The sequence below is a fragment of the Papaver somniferum genome, unplaced genomic scaffold (genome assembly GCF_003573695.1).
Source record: "Papaver somniferum cultivar HN1 unplaced genomic scaffold, ASM357369v1 unplaced-scaffold_10, whole genome shotgun sequence".
Taxonomy (NCBI): domain Eukaryota; kingdom Viridiplantae; phylum Streptophyta; class Magnoliopsida; order Ranunculales; family Papaveraceae; genus Papaver; species Papaver somniferum.
This window is the reverse complement of record NW_020618825.1, coordinates 16,840,416-16,858,578: the sequence shown is the minus strand read 5'-3', so window position 1 is coordinate 16,858,578 and position 18,163 is coordinate 16,840,416. Positions and strand designations below refer to the sequence as shown.

General features: G+C 33.3%; 1 protein-coding gene and 1 pseudogene across 1 annotated transcript; both read right to left on the bottom strand.

Moving 5' to 3' along the window:
• Positions 1 to 12,656: 12,656 nt before the first annotated feature.
• On the bottom strand, positions 12,657 to 12,995 carry LOC113326461 (probable amidase At4g34880). The gene has a single exon (XM_026574185.1). The coding sequence runs from the start codon at positions 12,993 to 12,995 to the stop codon at positions 12,657 to 12,659; it is 339 nt and encodes a 112-aa protein (XP_026429970.1).
• Positions 12,996 to 16,436: 3,441 nt separating this feature from the next.
• LOC113326460 lies at positions 16,437 to 17,115 on the bottom strand (annotated as a pseudogene).
• Between the last annotated feature and the right edge of the window lie 1,048 nt (positions 17,116 to 18,163).

The window sequence follows — 18,163 nt, the reverse complement described above, 5'->3', positions numbered from 1 at the left end:
TATTCAAACTAATTTTAGAAAAACGGTTATAACGTGTGTGAAAACTGAAAAACGGTCCTAAAAAATTCACGTTATTTCCTATTTATCGTATTATAAAGGCATGGGGTTTGAGGACCCTCACGGCCATGGTATATGAGTGTGCCCGTTTTAACGGTCGTTTTTCAGTAAAAACGAGTGTTTTTTAAACCATGCGTCAAATCTAACAAAAGAAAGGTTACAAAACACGCTACGTATGCTTTTATACAAAATTAAAGTGAGATCTTATAACAACTCACTTTATAATGTGTTCTTATTTTCATATACTTGATAATTAATAATAGGAAATAATCATCAAATTTTTCATGAATAATGTCTGGATTTGACTACGATGAAAATAAGTGAGCATCACATTTAATTGATCATTTATGATGTGTCTGCAATTATTCAATCAGTGTCCAGTATCAACCTTTACATGACACGTGATGTGGCATGTCCACCGCGTATTAATTAGACAAGTGTCAGATGCATGTTTTGTCCGGTTACCATACTTTTCTAGGCATGTTCATGCTAAGGTCGTGTTGGCCCAATTAAAAACTCCACAGGGAAGTAAATTGGCGAACTAACCATATTGAGTGTATCTCAGATTCTTATCTTTTTGAGAATAAATCGATTTATATTAATAAACCGGCTAAATGACTTGGACTTGATCCCTAAAGGTTTCCCTAGGAAGGGATATGCCTCCAATGTCATCCCAGATCACCAGCAAAAAAGAAATACACATGGAATAAATTTGAAGACTTTTGTAAAAAGTAGGACTCGCTTTAGTTTCCTCGTTAAAAACCTTGCCAAAGAAAACTCATTGTGGGAAACCCTTGGCTAAGGAAAAGAGTGCAACGCCGAGAGTCCATAAAACTGTAATAAAATTACATTTATAATTCCTCAAATTCTTTGAAAATCTTTGTTCTCCATCGGTACCCAATGAACTGTCTTCTAATGTTGGATGTATATGTCGCCACAAGTAAGTTGTGGAAGATAAGTTCCTTCACTCGTGATAAAACTATCAATGTATGGTCCTAAGCCATTTTATAAATAGGAAGACTAATAGAAGTGTCACGATGGCTTGTACAGGATAAAAATCCGTCCTCTTGCCGGTTGAAGATGTCATTTTAGGCTTTTCTGCAATCAAGAACTTATAAATCAGTACTGTATCTCCAAAGAAATACAAGTAGAATAATCACTATTTACAAAACCGAACCAAGACAATACAGAACAAACAATGATTTCAACATCATGTTGTTTCACAGGATCAATCATATTTTCTTGAAAGGAAGAATTACCAATGGCTATATTAAATACTATAATACTCACTAAATAAGAAAGCATTAAGACAAAATACAAACAAGAATAAGAAGATTAATATAAAACCTTGTACAAGAACCCAATTTAATAAAACCCTAAACTATTGATTTTGTTTTATTAAGTATATCTAAGGTCCCTAAGCTAAGTGACTAACTGATACTTTAGTAACCTCCAAACAATCTCGACAAGCTCCCAAAATTAATCCAAGACGATATTCCTAATGATGCAGAAACCGGATGATCTAACCTATGTATGCTAAAGGCAAAAACCACTATTGAACTTAAATAAAAGCAGATAATCTTTAAAAAATTAAAATAATAATGACCCCTGTATAGCCCCAAATTTAATCATGTTCAACGATTTTTTTTTACTGAAATTGAAACGAAGTCATCTTGCGCCTTAGTCCTGACCACCAACAAAGTTCTGAAGACCCTTCTTTGCTTGCGAAAAAAGAGGCACCCAACAGACCAGAAAAAAACGAGGAAAAATATAGGAAGAAACCAAGAGAAAGAAGTAGCTAGCTTACGAGATTTTCAGATCATAGGTCTAGACCTAGACATAATTGCATAGATGTGACGATAAAATAACAAAAAAATAAAAAATTAGAAAACAAGGAAAGCTTAGTCACCACTAGAGAGAAAAAACTAGAAACATCCAAAAACTCCTAACAGACAAGGAACTAATGAGAAAAAAGAAAAGATGTTATGACTCTATGCAAATGAAAGAAACCAAAGTTTAGACTAAACTTTTCCTTTCTAATCAATACGACCTTCCAAGCAAAACTAACAAAGAAAGATTAAAATATAGAAACCCTTAAAAGAAACTAAAGAAAAAAAACGTCAATAAATCTATTAAAATTCTCAAACACTAATAACCCGTAGAAGAAATTCAAAACTAAAAAATCATTTAGGATGCCAAAGCACTCCCAGATGAAAAAGGGGACACCAAACCTAACGTTCAGAACTCTGACCACTCTTAAACAAGACAACATTTTACTCACCAAGAGCATAGGGAGCTTACATTCATCTACAACTACAGCTCATATTGGAAGGTCATCTGACACAAATCCATTTCCTAATCCAACAACCCTAATAAAAAGGGAAACCTAACTGAACATGGATGCTCTTAAAAGAAATTAAACCCGTACTTACATATCTGACTATGACTAACGCTGAAAATCTCTAGAATTATCTAAGCCAGCGGCTTTATTAAAATTCACTCACTTGTTTTACTACATCTCCAGACTTCCTACCTCGATCACAACCCTACTAAGGAGCCTAATAGCCTTAGCTAAGAAGAAACAACATCGAACACTTACTTCTAAAAGACCCGAGATTTTAGGATTCTAACAACCTGATTGTCTTAAAATTTTAACCACATTCAAGGGGACCACACTTCCAGAGACAAGGAAAATTTGGCCTCCGAACATAGACCATTCTCTTATAAGACTCACTTTTCACTCATATTGAGATTTCAATCAACTTACAATTACAACTCACATTGGATGATCACTTGATAACAATTCCTATCCTCACTGAACAACACTATCATAAAGAATCCTAAATTAACAAGGAAGTTCAAGATCATAATAAACCCAGACTTTCAAATCTGACTATGACTAATCGCAGTAAAGCTATAGACTTTTTTAATATAACCACCTTCATTAAAAATCACTTACTTGTTTTACACCAACTTCAAATTAACCTCCTTTTTAGAGCAAAACCCATACTGGGGAGCTCATTAGCCTCGGATAATAGAAACACAACGAAGACCCTTTTACCTCTAAGAGACCCAAGCTTATTAGGGATTTAAAACAAACAGATTTTCTGTAAGATTTACCACATCCTAAGCATAACACTTCCAAAAACAAAAGGTAAAAATGGCTTATTAGAATTTCTTATTTGATGGTACACGTGGATGGGAAAACTCGATTTATCACAGTGGGGAAAATAGTTTCTTGAAGAAGACATTGAACTTATCGTCCAACCATGAGATAGTTTGTTCAAGTTCCAAAGACAATGACTCTCTCTCAACTGTCAGAAAACTGCTAGTTATTATAACCTATAAATAACACCATCTTTCAACCACTCATCGCCAAATTCAATCTTCTTTACAATTTTTCTCCACTAAAAATCCTTCTAATTCTTATTCCACTTCTCTAAATTTCTCAACAAAAATGTTTCAATCTCAAGATTTCAGGCGAAAAAATATATGAAAAACCACCTAGAAGTAATCCCAATATACCTCTACCGAGGGATGAATCAAGTTCAAATGAAGAGAATAATCCCAAACAACTTTCCTGTCCAGAATTAGCCAGATCTCAAATAAAGATAATAATCTCAAACAATTTTCCTTTCCAGAAATAGCCAGATCTCAAGGTTATATATATCTACAAAAATTTAGCGAGATAGCTCTACTGAAAAACCAAGAGAGTGGGTCGTATGAAATTAAAAAGAATTTTGCAGAGCTATCTAAGTATGCTAAAATTATTGTCGATAAATTTCCTTAATTTACTTTGTATCATATTGATGCGAAGAAACATTAAAACAAGTTTTTGTTTGTATTGGTAGAATTTTGGTGGTATATTACACACATGTTTTATTTCGAAGACTTCGCAATAGGTGTGTAAATATTTTGATTTATAGTTTATATGCAGTTAGATTAAAAATATAAATGAATTTAATTAAGAATGTTAACGTTTTTTACATGAATAACACTCATGGAGAAATCTTAATGTTGTTCGAGGTGCAGATGAAAAAAAAAAAATCCTTTTCTTTTTCTATTTAGTAACTCCGTTTTAGGTTTCAGTGTTGGCACACTTATTATCTATACGTAATTAATGTGATTGGATATTTTAATCATTGTATATTAGAAGGTTGTTAAGAACAACCAGATATCCAACATGATGTATGTTATCTAGTAGCTAATACCAATATAGTCGAAGTCACTCATGGTCATATTCTTCGGTTGGGGGAGCTTGGAATGAGGAGCCATGAGTTCCGGCTTGGAAATCGTGAAACTCGACCTAATTCTCGGAACCTATTTATTAGTTAGAAACTTATGTATTGCTACTCATGAGTCATGACTTATACTTTAAATTTAAATTTCAACATTATCATGTAATTAAGTGTCTAACATTCTTATATTGAACCTATTAATTACGTTTTTAGAGGAATTTTCATTTGATAACTCTCATCTAAAGAGTTACAAGATTTATTTTTTTCAGATTTTGGGCGCGTGTAAGGCCAACTCGGAAAAACTTCCAAATTGTTTTACTATAAATGATCCTAAATCGGCAAAATTGGTCGTCTTAATCGCTAAAGTTAGGAAATTTCTTGGAATAGGCGATATAGCGAGTAGCAATTACTCACCTTGGAGAGCGATTTTGATTATACTAGCTGATACTTTTAAAGGTCCTGCTTCTAACATGTGTCCCATAATCAAAAACACATTTATGAGTACATGTTATTTTTTAAAGTTTGCATTCTAACTGGTGTTTAGGGTCTTGTTCCTAACATGTTTGTGCGCCCAGCTATACTAAACAGTAAAGATATATCTCTCACATGACGGATATCTCCAGGATAAAACACCCTACTACACCTACTAATAGCATATATATATAGTAGATGCTCAACTTGGGCTTGGCAAGCCGCAAGACTACATCGCTACAACCCTCACGGAACGGATGTATACAGGAAGAAAATCCTTACTACACCTACTACTAGCACAAGTAGTGAGCACGTGCGATGCACATCGGTAACATTATTTTTTCTTAATTTTTCTTTCCATTTCTGGAAAAGTAGTATTTTCATTTTATTTTTCAATTTGGTTTATTATTAGGTAAAAATGAAAGAAATGAAAATATCACTTTAAATGAAACATAGGCAATCTTTCGTATCCGAAACTAAAATCTATAAGTAATTTTACAGTATATCAATGAAGTATTTGAGCATCATATAGGAAACATGTAAGAAATATATATAGGCTATTTCAATTTACCTTTAAATTATAGCTATTTTTTTTTGGAGAACTACAAATATATTAAAAATTAAAATTTTGATATAGTTGTTTATACTCGTTGCACAGGTGATCCAAAGAGATTTCCAAATATATAAAATTCAAAAAAATCCGACGTACCATTTGGAAGATATGAAGTTTTAAAATATTTATCATCATTTTTATAAAAAATGGCATTTCTGTAAATAAACGATTTCACATATTATTATTTTTAAGTCCCTATTCTATTAGGCATTTCTGTCCCTATTGAGATTTCTTAACCAAATGGTCCTTATTCCGTTAAGCATTTTGGTTCACATTCCCGTTTGGTTAACCAAATTCGCTTGCTTGCATTAAAGAGGGGGGAGATATGTAGCATTTTCCCAGCTTGAGCTTGGAGGAAAAAAAACCTTACTACAACTACTACTAGCATATGCAATATATGTCCATCTCGATCTTGGAGGAAAAAAACTCTTACTACACCTACTACTAGTATAGGTAGTATATGCCCAGCTTGAGCTTGGTAACACAGAAAAAACTCTGGAAAAAAAAATCGCGAAAGCATAAGGACGCAAATTTAAGAACAAAATAGAAAAATATTGTTCTTTAGATCTCTCTAAAAATAAAAATATAGAAAAAACCCTTTTCCTTGGATTTCTCAAAAATATGAGAAAAACTTGTTTATTTAATCAACTTAAGCTCCTCGACATGGGACTAAAAAGTTTATATTAATCTCTTAAAACTAGAAACTCCCCGATGTGGGACTAATCATTCACAAATCAAAACAATTACTTTCTCAAAAAATTTAAAATATATACATTATAAAAAGGCGAGGGTACCCAAATATACCTCAAGCTAAAACTTTTCCTACCTATAAGTCCTTTCTTCGAAAATGATTGTCTATGGACTGAGTCGATAAATTGCAACTAATCGGTTCACACTTCGTGTGATCGTCTATGGATACGAGATCAAGACAATATAACAACGAAGTGTGTTTACTTGATAAAAAGGTTCGGACTTAATCAAACACAATAGGATTGCTTATCAAATAAATAGGAATTAACATTTGTGTAATTTACTTTAATTATAATAAAACAATTATAATGCGGAAATAGAAAGTAAATGACACAACAAGATTTTGTTAACGAGGAAAACGCAAATGCAGAAAAACCACGGGACCTTGTCCAAAATTGAATACTCTCAGGATTAATCCGCTATACAAAATTAAACCAACTTCGTATAGTTGAGACCAAGCAACTAAACCTATAGTTCACCTAGTTCCGTTTGTATTCCCACGCCTCCAACCTATGAATAAGTCACGTACTTGGAACAATTCCTTTGGTTCGTATTCCAAAAACTAAAGGAACAACAAATCTGTTTGGTATCAACTCTCTTCAACCAAGTGATGTGAGTTCGACAAAGGCTCTTCTGTTTATCTCAATAAACTCCTTCGTGAGGTTCTTAGATCTATCTTATTCTCAAGTATCGAAGTAATTGTTAAGATTTTTCAATCAATACTTTTAATCACAAAGAAATGTATTGATGTTGATCTACACAACTAATCAATCCAATCTACCACAAGGATAAACCGATTATAGTTGGATCCTCTTATACAGAAACAAGTATTGTGCACACCAAAGATTATAAACCCAAAATAAGAAATCTTCAATATCTTCTCTGTCTTCAAATCTTCTTAGATCTTCAATAAACACTTGCACACAACAACTTGAATCTCTTGTGATCAATCATGCACAGAACGGAGTCTGTTAACAATGAATTATCACGAGATCGTCTTTAGCACTAACAACAATCAAAAGATCCTTTCGAAACTTCGATCTAGTTTGAGTGAATCTTATATCAGAAGAGAATATTCTCAAGCATAAATAAACTAGGTGCAATCAAAGTTCAACCACCGTTAGTCAATCAAATCAATCGAAAACACAAGATAAACCGCAATTATCTAGCTTCCCATCAACGATACTAATAGAGCTTCTCAATCCCAAAGAAGACTTTAAACTAAGCGGTCGTAAGATATTTATCCTAATTAGGTTACTCTCCTCTCCGAATAGGTGGCTTCACCAGTAACAACACAACCGAGGAAGTTTGTTGTCACGAAGGATTAGTTTGCTAGAAATGAAAACTTCAAGTATTTATAGACAAGGAAGTTTGGACACCAAGGAATTTCCAAAACCGAAAATATTCTCAAGATATTCACTAAAGCACAAATTCGGTTTCCATAATTCCTGGAAATGCTCTGTCCAAAATATTGACCGAAAATCTCTTTGAAAATTTTTTAACTAGTAAATGCACATTACTAATTATCATTTTCCTGAAATAAAATTAAGACCTTAATTAAAAGATTCTTAACTTATTTATGTTTCGATCCTGGGATTTTCTTCCTTTAGCTATTAAGGAATAACTTTAAACAACTAAAGATAAACATTACTGCTTGTGTTCAAAGTGTGTCGACATCCTTACTTTGTCAGTCTTCTTTCATACTTATAACCTTTAAATCGATTTGTCACACTTCCAAACAAGTTTAGAATTGGTTCATCTGACTTTCAAGAACTATGTGATTGATCAAGAACACTCAATCACAAATCATGGATTTAACGGTTCTACCAAAACAAGTTTCGGTTCTACCTCCATGTGAGTACTGTGCATAGTCACTCTAGCTTTCCAAAATTCTGTTGACTAGGTACTACGATCGGTTCCCCACATATATATGGTATCTAACTTATATGTGTTGCTCATGTCCATAGGATTGGTTCCCCTTTGCCTAAAAACGTGTTGCACATGTCCATAGGATCGGTTCCCCTTTCTGCTACAAACTTGTTGCACCTCATACAAGGATCGATTCCCATTTGTGATGTGTTGCACCTCTTACTAGGATCGGTTCCCATTTACCCAGATTTAGTCATACACAAATCACAAACTCGATAATACCATCTCAGGTGATTACTTAAGATCGGTTTCACTAATAAAAGTCATACCAATACATAAGTCAGGCCTTTGTGAATAGTTTTACCAAGAACACAAACAAGTCATGAGCGGTTATACTAAATCACACATATTGATTTTTCACAAGATATGCAATGAATAACAATACCAATAACGCCTGGCGATTTCCTTTTCGATTCATAAAAAAATTTATGAACTTACTTCCTTAAAACACATGTAAAACATTGTTTCGTAGGACGAAATCCTCACCTCATACCCATACATAACCACAATAGAATTTAAACGATTATGTCGATGTCTTATCTACAAAATTTAATGGTTAAGCAATAAACCTCGTATTGTATTCCTTAATATTATGTCTATCTAGAGTGTTCATGCTTCGCATTTTTGTTTTCAATATGCACGACTTGAAAGATACGTTAGGGAATGAAATAGTTCAAGTCAAATATCACTAACCTCAAGTGGGAGGATGATGTTGTCGTTGTAGCTTCTTACTTCATCACTTCTTCAAGTCTTCGCAATACTTGTAATGTCTCATATCCTAATACTTTCAAGCTAACCTATACGAAGTTGACTCTAGTACATAATCAAGCGACTCTTAACATGAGTTTTGATTCACTAAAATATGACAACCAAACTTGACATACCAACGCTAGGTGGGTTCAACCGAGCTATGATCTAACACATTATTTTAGTTATAGTTTTCCAACATAATATCCAATACAATAATATTTGATTATGAATTAGGATGACCGACATGTCAGAAGGTGTTAACAACGGTTTAGTTGCGGGTTCGTCATTGTCATTGATAGAACCAGATGAGGAAACTGCAGTGCTTGATTGAGAACGCGCGATTGGGGGATATAAAAACCAATTGGGGGATATAGATTACTTCCCCCAACCAGTAGTGTTTGTTAAGGGGTGATTTTTGGGTAAGCAAATACTAAAATACCCTTCCCTCAAAATAAAAATCAAAAAACAAAATCATATCCCCCATTTCCATCTTTGGTTCTTATTAATCTCTTTTAGGGTTAAGGATTTGAAACCCAAATATTCCCCATTCCCTTTCAAATTATAAATTTTCCCCACTCCCTTTCAAATTTTCTTCTCCTTCTCTGTCGGCTCCTCACTTTGAAAACGATTTTTTTTTACATTGGGAAGTGATGAAAACCATGCCGGTAGTTATGAAGACCATGTCGGAATTGATGAATACCATGCCGGAAGTGATGAAGACCATGCCGGTAGTGATAAAGACATGTCGGTAGTGATGAAGACCATGCCGGTAGTGATGAAGCCCATGCAGGAAATAATTTTTTACAATCGCCGGAAGTGATGAAGATCATGCCGGAATTGATGAAAACCATGCCGGCAAACGGTGCCGGCATGCTTGGTAACTAACATTTAATGTCGTAACTAAATGTCGGCATGTTCGATAGAAATATATCAATGCCGGTAGTCAAGTGAAAAAAAATCAATTCTCTGGATACTTTACATCGTGTGGCTGCATAGAAATTTAAGCAACATACTATGCTGGAAAACGGTGCTGGCATGCTCGAGTATTAACAAACTGTGCCGGAAGTGATGAAAACCAGAAAAAATTCAAAACGGAATAGGTTTTAACACAGCCGGGAGGGGCTACGCCTGGATAAGCTTGGTTCCGGCATGAACATGGTATGAATACCATGCCGGTATGGCTGCTTCCGGCATGGTATTCATACCACGTCCACGCCGGCACCGAGCTTTCTCAGCTGCAAAAATGGTGGATTCAAAGAAAAAAAATCAAATTTTCAACCTCTTAGCAACAATTATCTCTTCACAATCATCATCCATTTTCATCAAAATAATTTCCCTCTCAAATTTTCTTTCCCTCCTTCTACTCTCACCTCACTCAACCAAATACAAATAATAATACACACTAATCATTTATCAAATAATCTTAATATTTTACTAATTATTATTAATCACTAATCCTGATTAGTGAGGGGTAGATTAGAAATTACTTAAAATACTTAGATAAGGGGTGACCCTGATTTGACATTTAGATCCCGTTTTTGTCCTTTTCCTATATCCCCCAATCGCGCGTTCTTGATTTATCTCTTAAGCTTTTAACAAGTCAATCCGTGTTACGTAGTTAACCTTATATATGCTTCTGATGATTAATTAACAAATTTTGTTGTCGATTTCTGTTAGTTAACCCATCGGCTTGTTAGCACATTTTTTGTTGGCAGCTTCTGATGATGTCGATGACTCTTTTAATTCCGGCCCATGAAAACGTTAATTTTCTATGAGAACTTTGTTGTTTAGTCCACTAAACCAGATCCGGGTTAATGGCTAGTCCAGCGGGAAAACATATTTACTCGTTAGTCCAAAAAAGTTTTAAAAAGAGTAAAATTACTCTACTAAACCTAACATATAATACTACGTATGTTACTATTACTACATATATTACTACATACTACATATGTTACCAGTATAGTACTAGTAGTGCTAGTATACTATACATGTTATACTAGTTATACTAGTGTATTACATATCAATTTGTAGTATCAATATGTTATGTACTACATATAAATAAATACTGTTATGTTATGTATTGATACTACATATCAATATGTAGTATGAATATGTTATGTAATACATATAAATAAATATTGTTATGTTATGTATCGATACTACATATCAATATATAGTATCAACATATGGATACTACATATTAATATGTAGTATCAATATGTATTGTACTACATATCAGTACTATTATGTTATGTATTGATACTACATATTAATACTGTTATGTTATACTAGTATACTTGTATACTAGTTACTAGTATACTACATATTAATATTAGTACTAGTCACCACTAGTATAGTACATATTAATATTAGTACTACATATTAATACTAGTTACTACTAGTATACTAGTTACATATGTACTAGTAAACTAGTATGCTAGTAGTACAGTAACTAGTAGTAAATACTACTAGTATACTAATAGTAACTAGTATTAATATGTAGTACTAATATTAATGTGTAGTATACTAGTAGTAACTACTCCCTCCGTTTCATTTTACTTGCTTTTTTAGAGTTTCTTTTGTGCTCCAAATTAGATGATAGTTTTAGTTTTTTTTCCCAATTTTCACTAATCTATCCATGCTTTGGAATCAAACCAGAGAATTAATTCTCATGGTAATCAATACAAAAACAATTACTCTATAATTTTTAAATATACCCCATGGAGGATATATACTCAATCTTGTACATCCCAAGTACATAACTATGGGATTGATAACTTTCCCTATGTTTTAGAAACACAAACTAGGTTATTTAATTCTTTAAGTAGGAATTAATATGGGTATTATTGGAAAGATTTTACTCTCTCTGATATTTCTTAATATCTGTGAAAAATTCAACAACGTCAAGTAAATCGGAATGGAGGGAATAGTATACTAGTAACTAGTATTAACTAGTATTAATATGTAGTAGTATAATAATAACTAGTATTAATATGTAGTAGTATACTAGTATACTACATATTAATATTAGTACTACATAATACTAGTTACCAATAGTATACTACACATTAATATTAGTACTACATATTAATACTAGTTACTAGTATACTAGTTACCACTAGTATACTACACATTAATATTAGTACTACATATTAATACTAGTTACTACTAGTATATTACACATTAATATTAGTAATACATATTAATACTAGTTACTACTAGTATACTAGTAGTATTTACTACTAGTTACTGTACTACTAGTATACTAGTTTACTAGTAAATTAGGTAACTATTTTACTATACTAGTAGTAAAATTTGACTAGTTACATTAGGTAACTACTTTACTTTACTAGTAGTAACATATGTACTAGTAACATATTTTTGTTACTACTAGTACAGTACAGTACATATTAATATGTAGTATCACCATATTGATACTACTAGTATGTAGTAACATACTATTAGTAATATTTACATGTGTTGTTACTAATTAGATCTGGAAGGGTGTTTTAGGCATTTAAAAAACACATTTTATAATTTCCACAAAGTTTTTGGACTAGCGAGTAAATAATTTTGGACTAGGGAATAAATGTTTTTCACGGTTGGACTAGCCATTAACTGAGTCATGAAAAACTGGACTAAACAGTAATTCCTACATTTTTTATTGATCCTCGTATTATAAGTATCGTAGTTAAAACATAGCAAAATTTGACAGCAAAGGATGGATCATTAGAAATTCATACTACTTTGTTTGTCTCACTAAAAAAATCACAGAGAACACCGAAAGTCTCACATATGATTCCCTGAGAAAGGAGTGGATTTCTACACTCGGACCTTGTCAAATATTACTAAGGGAGATGGTTTCCAATCAGTATAATTTGCTCGAACCCATAAGCAATTTCGATCAGCTTTGGGTCTGAACCTCTTAATCCACCGAAACATATTCCAATAGGCATTCCATCATCCTTATACCCTGCTGGAACAACAATTCCAGGGTGTCCACCTATCGCGAGTACAGCTGAAAACCCATCTTCTGGAATGATGACCGCATCCAACTCATTCATCAAACTCTTGAACCCATCATTGTCAAGATTTTTCATATTTAGCAGTGATATATTTCTCTCTGCCTTGGTTCTAGCGGTCTTATCATCTTCTACCAGCAAACTTTGATTATAGACATCAATCATGCATCATGCATGATTAGTTGGCAGCATTAGTTAAGTAAAATTAACATCTATAATGGGGATGGTAACACTAATTTAATCAATTTCATTAGAAATTTGAAAATGCTTACCAAAAGATCGGTTATCCTTATTGAATGCGATTACATTACCCAACGACCTCACTGGAGAAGACATTAGATCTTTTAAGTATGCATTTAGAGACTGCTTGAACTAGGACGACAAAGCAAACTCTTCACCACTATGAGATGAATCCCAAATCATTTCGAGATTGTCCAATTCCAGATTGTCCACCATACTTGGGTTACTAAATATCGGCATTGTCATCCTGATTTAGCAATTTGAAAAGGCTTACCAAAGATCGGTACTACACCATTCCAGGATTTTGTCACAGGTTATACCTGTTACTTATTGAATTTGTAACGATTATAACCTGTTATAAATATGCCGTTATTAATAATTGTGATGGTGTTTTGTAACGGTTTTATCTGTGACAATAGCCAGATACAGTCACATATAAAAAACATACAATAATTAATAGTCACAATTGACCTAATTTTAGGATTGCGACACGTGACTCATTTGTCCCGAAAATTTTAACAGTTTTAGGTGTGAGTATATTATTGCAACGATTCATTTGAAGACACATGTCTTCTTGTAGTAACGGTTACAGTAACACATATAAGTGTTACCTATTGCTTGTAACAAATCTTTTAGTAACACGTGTCGTCCTCCTATATCGGCACTCAGATGATGACATATGTTCTTTTTAACTAACACTTTTTGTAACAATTATTTCCGTGACAATTCTTTAAATTACAATTAAAAAAATGGATAGTCCAAATCCATTATAACGGACCTGGTCTTCCAGTTTACAGGCCTACGACACAATTTATCCTGAAACACAGGCCTGCGATACACATTTCAACGCTCATACATGCATTGCGGAAACACAAGCACAAAGGTCTATTCATTATGATACTTACAACCAAAAAATTATTTTATTCATTACGAAATTTAATCAAGCACAATTCAAAGCCAACACTTTGTGAGCCGCAACCAAGTAAAAACAAGCTTAACTTAATTAATACACAATGAGATAAGAAGTTGCAAGAGAATAAAAATATACAAATGAATCAATAATATTTGTTATCATACCATATAACGCGAGCATAGACAAAGTTATCATTTCAAGTAATTCTAGCATTGGCATCAAAAACGCATGACCTACAAATAATAAAAATTGAACATGTTAATGACAAGTTTTGGAGTTTCATGGATCAAGAGATGAGTGGAAAGAAAAATAGAATAAAGAAATGTAAGAAACTACATTATTATCGATCTCTCTTTACAAACTCCAAATTACAACTTAGTTATATAAAGCGAAACATAGAATAAGTGGCGTTCCACTTCACACAACTCCCACTTCCTAAGGTGTAGGTAAACAGACTCAACATTAACACCTACAGTTATTCACGTCCTGTAACCAATAAATACTAAAACTAATTCAACACTTCAGTTCTAGAAATGTAGTTATAACACTATTAACTTGCCAGATTTTTGTACTCACACGAACTACCTCTGTTATATGACTTGCAATGAATACAAGAACTTCATCTCATAACAACTGAAAGTTGGATACTCAATTCAAAAGTTAAACACCATGGATTTGATAAAAAATTCAAGGAAGTAAAATTCAGAAAATGGAGAACATTACAAGAAAAACAAGGTAAAAGGTCAGCAGACATACCTAAAGAGCACAATCAATATCAAGAACTGATCCACCTAGTTTTGTCTTTGACTGCACTAAAAGAGAGAAAGTGAGGAGTCGAAACACCGTATATTTGACTAAGAATTCAAGGAATGATTGAATTTAGAAAAATAGGGAACATTGCAAGAAAGGAAAAGGTTAGTAGCCATACTTAAAGAGCACAACCAAGATCAAGAATGGATGCACCTAGTTGTTTCTTTGGCTACACCAAAACAGATAAAGTAGAAGTTAAAAAAAAAATTGAATCAGACACCCACACCCTAATTTTTAAGAGTTGGAATGAGTTCTCTAATCTCTTCGGTGTAAGAACATACAGACTTGAAATAGTTACACGACTCACAAAGGTTATTGGCACTCTTTTCTATAGAGAAGAGTGTAGCGAATCCCATATAAGCAATTCGAAGTAGTCTTGCCTCAGTAGGTTATTCGAACTGCAGCTTTTTACATCGAGGAATCTTCACAAAAGCGGAATAAAAAGAACCAACAAACTTGAAAGAAAGAATAACAATAGGATTCTAACAGCAAGAAGTTATGAATAAGAAAAAGTCACTGAAGCTAATGTTAAAGAAATAAGAAGGGCAAAAGGAGGATTTACATTTGCAGAGAACAACATGACCACGAACAATCAACATACGGAGCTTCATTCTGAAGTCGTGAATTTGAGATCTGGACAACAAGGGAACATATGTAATATTTATAATCAATTTTTACCAATACGCAGACAGCTTCATTCTAACTCAGCTAGTCCAGCTTTTACATACTACCCCTTATTGAATGAGAAAGAATGAAGGATTTTGACAACATTTACCTGTTGAAAAGCTGGCCATTTAAGAGCGAGAATATGTGATAGAACACTTTATGGACTAAGAACGGAGGAACCTGTAAAAAAAAGGAAATTTCACATTTTAATTTTCTTTTTCCAAGATAACCTTTCTGATAGGACGACCATAATTTAAAGTTCAAACACACAAGATTGGCCCTTAATGTCTTTAAGTAGTTATCCAACTTTTCCACGATGCTTTGCCAGTGAACAACTAAATTTGCATGTGAGTGTGATCCTTTCACCAGACATGCGAAGGATATTCTAGGAGCATGTCTTAAAGTTCAAAGGATATACAGTACAGGTTATTGTGCGAAAGCATCTACCTGAATGCACAATCCAAGCAAAAAAAAGATCCCTGTCTTTAAATTATCTCTGATTATGTCATATATCTTCCCAAGGAACCCTTAAGTTGTTGCTTAAATAGTAAAGATGGATTTGGTTTAGACTTGGCGCAGTCTACAGAGCAAGTGACCATTAAGAAACAGGAACCCAGTACCATGGAGATGCTCGCAGTCCCTAAATAACAAATATAGAGAGATCCCATACCATATGTCAAGAGAAACAGAGCTAGTATAAATAATATCTTTAGAATATAAGAAAACTCTGCGCAATTTAAGAGTTCTTGCAACTTGCAAACATAAGAAATCCAATCCGTCTTAATTACTAATAAGTGGAATGAATCTACACATGATTCTGCATTCACATAAAACAAAAAGAAAAACAAATAAGTTTAGCACTTTTGAAGGTTAATTATAACGCTGGTCATAGTAAACTAGTGCATAAATTTAAACATCACTGAGTCTAATATCTATTGAAAATTTACGGCCAAAAATGCATACAACACAGCTACAATCTATATAATACCAATATTATTTGTAACGTCCAAAGCATCATAATCTGGAGTTAATCTCTCGTAAGCCTTCTTCGTTCCATCAGGCCTAAAGTCACAGGATATCCGGTACAATTGAGTTAGTACATGGGCTATAGTTTTCAGGTACAATTAAATTTAGATGATAATCAAGAAAAATTTAGGAGCTTACCTGATAAGGGTGTTCACTTTCTTAGTCTGGATATCATACATCTTCTTGACTGCAGCCTTAATTTTCTTCTTGTCAGCACGGATACAAACAATGAATATTAGGGTGTTCTTGTCTTCAATCTTCTTCATTGCTGATTCAGTTGTGAGTGGGTATTTCAAAATACGGTAATGGTCAAGCTTGTTCCTTAGAGGCACTAATACGAGGGTACTTGGGTTTCCTCCCTGTCTTCAATGTCTTTGGCCTGTGAAAGGTGACTGATGTACGGATATTCTTAACCTTCTTCTTTATCGTTGATGCTCCAGCTTTGACTGCCTTGGCAGATTTCAAAGGATGTACCTTTGGGTCATGCTTCTCTGTTGTAGCAACTGCATGACAGGCGAATGATATTAGACACAAGATCGACAATCAACATACCACAACAACCCCAACATGCTTCATACAAAGAAGCAAAATAGACAAACCGAAACCAAACCCAATGTACAGAACAATCATACTAACTCAGGATACAAAGAAGCAAGTACAGAGAGCTAAACATGATACAAAATGAACATTCGAAATAATAGGCATACATATGTTTTGATTTCTTATCCTAGTAAATACCAATTATTTTTTGAACAAACATATTATTCCAAAGCTAACAAAACTAAACCAAGTATATAGAGATTTGCTTGAAAGTGGATATCCTATTAATGAATCAAATTTCATATATCGTATAAACATTTAAACAACTAAGAACATGTGCAGAACATTCAATCTGCCCATAAATTATACATAATCAATAAACAAAACAAATTCAAACCCTCGAATCTGGGTTTATTATCACTTCTAAAAACAAATCTTCATTCATCATATTAGCAAAAATCACAAAATTAAATTATGACAAAAAATGATTCAAATAAGTGATTGACAAACACTAATCAACACGCTAATCGATTCAAAAAATCCAAAAAAAAATTTCGAAATAATTCCGAAATTTCAATCTACTTCAAATCTGTCCATAAAGACTAATGAAAACGAACCAGATCCACTCATAAACGCATCAAAATCACTAAACAAAACCTCATCAATAAAGCGATTACTACCAGAGATTGAATTTTGAATCTATGTAATACTAGGTAGGAGAATGATACTTAAAACTTCAGCAAACAAATACGTACAGTGATGAGGATGTAGGGTTTCTGATTTGCTTCAAAGGGAAGCTGATTCCTCTGTTATATCAACAAATCTTGAGTTAGGGTTTGTTTTCTTCGAGGGAGGTGCAAGGTTAGAGAGATCAGGGATGAAGAAACGATAGGAAAGGGAGGTGAGAGGGTGATAGGAATAGGAGAATGAAAAATAGATAAGGTTGAGTGATATTCTCATTCTTCTAGAGATATACCACTAGTGGAAAATGGAAGTTAAACCACTGCTGGGACAAGAGGTAATATCGTTCAAAGCGACTGTTTCCATCAGCTCTAATTTAGAAGTGGTTTTTTCCAAAACGATTGTGTCTCACAAACGTTGAATTCTTTAAAAAAACGACTTCTTTTCACAGTGTAAC

Excerpts from the sequence above, each read along its gene's own strand:
- LOC113326461 (XM_026574185.1), bottom strand. The coding sequence starts at position 12,995 with ATGATTGATGTCTATAATCAAAGTTTGCTGGTAGAAGATGATAAGACC.